Consider the following 5,599-nt stretch of genomic DNA (forward strand, 5'->3'; position numbering starts at 1 on the left):
TGTTATCTAATATCATATATTTATATCTTACTATTGTTAATATTATACTTTCTTAACTTACAAAAATATGAATGGCTTTTTTTTTAAAAAAATTAATTCAAATAAATCTGTAAAATCTTTTCACTTACAATATCAACATTTAATAGAATTATAATGGAGAATTACATTTTAAATTCAAACACAACTCAAAATATATATAATTAAAATTCACCTTTTTAGATTTATAATTCTCGTCTTCCAAACTAAGACATTGAAGATATTGTTAGTGGAAACGACGTTTTACGGCTAAAATATAGTTAAAGATAGTTAATCTGAAAAGACGATGTTATTAGAAATTAGGTGATTTCACGAATTCAAAAAAGCCGAAGTAACGACGCAGATTAAAACAATTCAAATAATCGAGAAAATTTTACTATCTTTATAGGTTTTATCGACATTTAATATGACGTTGGACATTCACGTGATTATAGACGTCACAATGAAATATTTGCGACATCAATCATTTATCTAGGTCGTTGTAAGAAATGTACTGTTGCGTCATATGGATTTCGGCAACAATTGAAATTTTATTCAACTTTGCTAAAAATTGTGTATAAATTTTTTCAAAGTAATATTAATAAATTATATATTTGAAGCTACAATTTTAATATTCAACAAATGAAAATGTGGCTTGAGAACATACAAATAACTTTTTATATGAAATAAAACGGAATAACGATTTTTTTTTTATGATTAACGATTTATAATAACGATGCACGCATATGAATTTTAAATTCTAATTATTTTATTTGAATCGTAATGTATTATTCATACATTATATATAATGGAAATATTTCACTTTTAATCATTTGAAGAAAAAAAAAACGGAAAAAATTAATTTAATGTGCAGGTACATAATGTTATATAATTATAGTATATTGTTAGTAGCTTATTTTATTAGAAATTTATGATAGTCTGTGCTTTTATTTTGTAAGATAATGTCAAGTACTTCATATCTTTGTTCAATAAATCGATATCTATTTTGACATTTTGTTCTCAGCACTTGAAAGGATGCATTTTCCTCAAAGATCTTAATATCTCTCGTTAAGTTTTTCTTCTTAGTTTTTATATTTATTTAAACTTCTAATATAAAAGCATCATTTATTATTAAATATCTTCAATTTATCTTCATACGTATTTATTTAAAAGTATAAATAAAGTAATACTGGTAACTACAATAATTCAAATATATTATTTTATTATTTATTCAATCTTTCATCTTGAAACAGTCAAAAAACTTATCAGACGCAACTGTGAAAAAGATTTACAATATATCTAGACAAGTAAATACAGTATACTTCTAATTATTTAATGATGTAACATGCACTGAAAATATCGCGTTAAGTTAAGAATTATGTAAAGTAGTAATTTCGTTTTTAATTTGTAATAATGAGTAGCTAACTAACTTCCTAATAAGCTAAATAGTCCATTTTCAGAATTCATGTGATCATCGTCTCCAGAATGATTTGTAGTTTCACCGATAGTAAAAATATATTTAGATGAAATAATGTAATTCGTTTAAATTAATATAGTTGATTAAAATGAACATTAATACCAATAATTATTCGTTAATAATTATCCACAAAAAAATAAAAAAATTTTCATTTAACTCAATTTCAATATAAAATTTTTAAATATTATCATACAGCTGTTTAATAGGCCATATATTTTAATAAATAAAATTCTATGTTTCAAGATTTTTTAATCACCATATTTTACGATTTTGGCTAATATGACAAGCAATATATAATCGATAATAAAGACACAATATGAAATGCCAAATATATTATAAGGCAAATAGATTAAGACAGGACACATAAGTTATTAAATTTATTCAGTGAAAGGGAATATTTTGTTTTTCATTGATAATTTATTTTTATAAAATTCCTACTTTTATTCACGAATAATCAAATATTTTTTCAATTAAAGTAAATGTATCAAAAAATTTTGACACGCAATGTGAGCGAAAATTCCGAAAATTTCATATTCATCATAATTTCAAATGATACTCCGATATTTTAAATGTTTTCGTTTTTGTTTCTTCTTTAATCAGTGCACTTCTTGAAAACATGACTTTTGAAAATTTACTTAATATCTCAATTATAAATTTAAAATTTCAAAAAAAAAAAAAAAATTGATATTTGTCATAAAAATTACAAGCATTATAAATAAATCGCAAGTATTAGATTGTATATTATAACTTTTACAATCGATTAACATTAATTAAACGCAAAAATTTAGTTTTTGAATTTGAAATGACACGATTAAACTGAATGTATTTTAATAGAAATTTTTTTTAAACTAGATAATAAAATAAACTTGATAATAATGAGATCAACTTAATAATTTCAAAATATTTTATTAACATTTAATCACAAGATAATTGATAAGTGTTTTTACATTTATACATATGTGTATAAAATTTGACGATTTTCCGATTTACACGCTTCATTGGTTTTCCACTGATTAAACGAATTGTTGATGAAGCACGCTTATGAAGTTCATAAAATATTTCAACATTATATTCCTTTTTGTTTAATTCGTGTATAAATAAAAAATTAATGAACTACCCTTAAATCTTAAAGTATAATTAATATAAAATAATATATATATATATATATATATATATAAATAATATTTTCTCTGTGGAAGTCGAAAATTAATAAAGTAAAAAATAATTAAATTGAATTCATTACAACGGAAACAACTCTAAATTATTTAAAGGATCTTTAAATAAGAACAAATTATTTATGAATGCATTCAAATGCAATTATTCATATTTCGGATAAATGCATAAAGGTTAACACAGTTGAAATTCATCTTAAATCTAAGTCATAAGATTCATCGAAGTAATTGAATAGTGAAAAAAGAGATATAAATAATAAGAATTCAATATCTCGGAGGAATTATCATTATAATCATAATTCTAAAAATTTAATAAAAATAGAATTAATATTAAAAAACGAAATATAATTATCATAATAAAAAAAAAAAGTTCTCTTGCATATATTCCTTACATCAAATGCTATAAATATGTTGAATTATTTAGGATTTTTAAAACTATAGTCAGTGGAATGTCTGAATAGGTTGATTAGCTTACCATTCTTAAATCATTATTTATTCAAATCACTCTAAATACTGTACGTATTATCTTCTTTCTTTATTAATTGAAGTTAATGTTTATAGATAAATTTAAAATCCGTAGAGAAATTGCTGTTATTAGACTATATTTATACAATCTTAAATATACCGATATATATATTTAAACTTTATTACTATTTCAATAATAATAATAATAATAATAATAATGAAAACTAATAGCAATTGATGTACTTCAATTGGATAATTTAATAATACTTGAAGCTTATTATATTTATAAAGTTTTACTAAATCAATGATCTCTGTATTTCAGTGTCAGAGGAAGTCACTTGGTCCACGACAGAAATGACATTAACACCAGAAGAGGAAGATACGATAGTCACATTGGTCGTTGTAGTTATAGGTATTTTGGCCGCCATAATTTTTCTGTTCTCCATGGGTCTCTTTATCGACTGCAGAACTCAGTGAGTTTTTTTCTTCATAATTTTATCCGAAACTTTTTACTGTAAAATTTACTTAAGGAAGAAAAAAAAACGCTTACGTGCATTTTATTATAATATATGAATTTATTAATGGTAAATAATGAATTTTGTTTATAAGGTTTAAGAAAGAAGGGTATCAATCAGTACGATCTTTTTACCAAATGTTCCAAATAAAAATTTACAATTACAACGGCGAGTGTGAAAAAATGAGATCGTACTACGGTTTTGCGTATATACATTAATACAAAATATCTATGTAAAACTAAAAATTGAAAAATAATCTTCGATGAAAAACGTTGGAAGCTTGCAGATATGTATGCATAAACGTAAAAATGACTTTAACTCTTCTAGATCAACAACACATAATATAGATATAATTTACTTTATAACTTGAGCTCTATTGTGATATCCATAGAATTTCGCAAATTTTTTAACGCTTTCTATTTAAAATTTAATTTTAAATAAAATTAAAAATTTAAAAGCCTGATTAAAAATTCTCACACCACTCATTCTTTATCTACATTGTTATAAATTACTACTATTATTATCAATATAACCGGTGGACGAAATGTTCATATTTTCGTGTCCAAATTAAAGTACAGCAATTTAATTACGTCGCTAAGATAAAGAAGGTGCAATCGCCGTAAAAAAACACATCTATTAAACTTGGCTCCCGTGTCTGTTCTCATTATTTATCGATGACGACTTGCTCGGCTGTAACGAAAACAAGTGCCGCGCTTACTCTGATTATAACTATTTCAATTAATCAGGCATAAACGCCCAGGCTCAAATACATTTGATAAATACGTGATTTTTCCGAACGAAGCGAGCGAGCGTTCCCTTTCCAAGTACCAGAGAGCATTCGGCACGCGCACGACGTACATTTATTTCGACAAGCAATCCTAATGACTAAGCTTCTCGGAAGAGATGGCTTCCTCCCTCTATCCATAAATCGCAATCGCGACTCAATCCCAGCATATTTCTCACCAACGGCCAGCGCATATCCCCCTCCTTCGCTCCCTCCCTCTCACTCTCTCACTCTCACCATTTATGTTGTTCAGGAAGAAGGTGGGCGCAACGAGCAAGCGGAAGCGGCTCCGACTGAAGATGCCGCCTCTGGGTCGGGCACAACGCCAGCAGCGCACGGGAACAAGGCGCGAGGACTCCAAGTGCCTTGCCGCTGACATGTGCCCGAACGGAGCAAGCGAGTACGCGTCCACGTGCTGCGTGGACGTCATCGTCTGAGAGGCCCCGGGTGCTTACGTGCCCGCGGACACGTCGCCCAAGCGGAAACTCCTCGACGACCAACGAGGGCTTGTCTGTTTTATGACGTCAGCCGCTGCAATCGAACCAAGGGGACGTGCGTTGCTTGCGTGCGATTTCTTCTCTCCCTCTCCCCCAGCAACGAGCTGGGGCAACGCCACTCAGCACCGCACACTCCCTCTCAGCGATTAAGGATGCAGGGCCGCGGCTGTATGTACGAGCTCGCGTTGACGATGCAGCAACGGGATTTTGGCGGGTAACGAGGTGATCCACTTGCAACTTGTGTATTGGCCACGAGGGTCCGCGATCCGCAGCACACCAAGTTCATTTGCTTTTCAGAGGGATTTTCCAAAGCTCATGCCTTACTGCCTTACTGTCGTACGTAGATCCTTACGACCATTGTCGCGAGCACGAAGCTTCTGTCCGTGCTCCACGCAAGGATTTATTATCCGAGGGGATTGTCTTTATCGCGCCCTTCGCGCACTCGAACTCAAAGCTCTTTCATACGGATAATGGTTATTAAGATTTGTTAGGTAAAGTGGGATGGGGAGGAGGAGGAGACCAAGACTAGAGAGAGGAATTTGCGAAATGAAATGTCATAATAAATTATCGACAATTCAATAAACATTTTTACAAAGTCAGGAGTCTATTGTTCAATAAAAATTTGGATTTTTCGTTTTTTTCTTTTTCTTATTTTGTTTTTATTTTCTTTCTTT

The 5,599-nt window shown here is 29.3% G+C and overlaps 1 protein-coding gene across 1 annotated transcript; it reads left to right on the plus strand.

Annotated features, from left to right (window-relative positions):
- The first annotated feature begins 1,287 nt into the window (after window positions 1-1,287).
- On the plus strand, window positions 1,288-5,332 carry LOC105361903 (uncharacterized). The gene is made up of 3 exons (XM_011499206.1): window positions 1,288-1,322; window positions 3,452-3,602; window positions 4,682-5,332. Coding segments are annotated over exons 1-3 (336 nt in total). The 5' UTR covers window positions 1,288-1,321; the 3' UTR covers window positions 4,866-5,332.
- Window positions 5,333-5,599: the final 267 nt, after the last annotated feature.

Source organism: Ceratosolen solmsi, unplaced genomic scaffold (assembly GCF_000503995.2).
Source record: "Ceratosolen solmsi marchali unplaced genomic scaffold, CerSol_1.0 scaffold2, whole genome shotgun sequence".
In the NCBI taxonomy this organism is placed as follows: domain Eukaryota; kingdom Metazoa; phylum Arthropoda; class Insecta; order Hymenoptera; family Agaonidae; genus Ceratosolen; species Ceratosolen solmsi.

What these genes read in the sequence shown, in the direction of transcription:
- LOC105361903 (XM_011499206.1), top strand. An exon ending in TTTATCGACTGCAGAACTCA is followed by an intron (nt 3,603 to 4,681) that starts GTGAGTTTTTTT and finishes TATGTTGTTCAG; the next exon opens with GAAGAAGGTGGGCGCAACGA.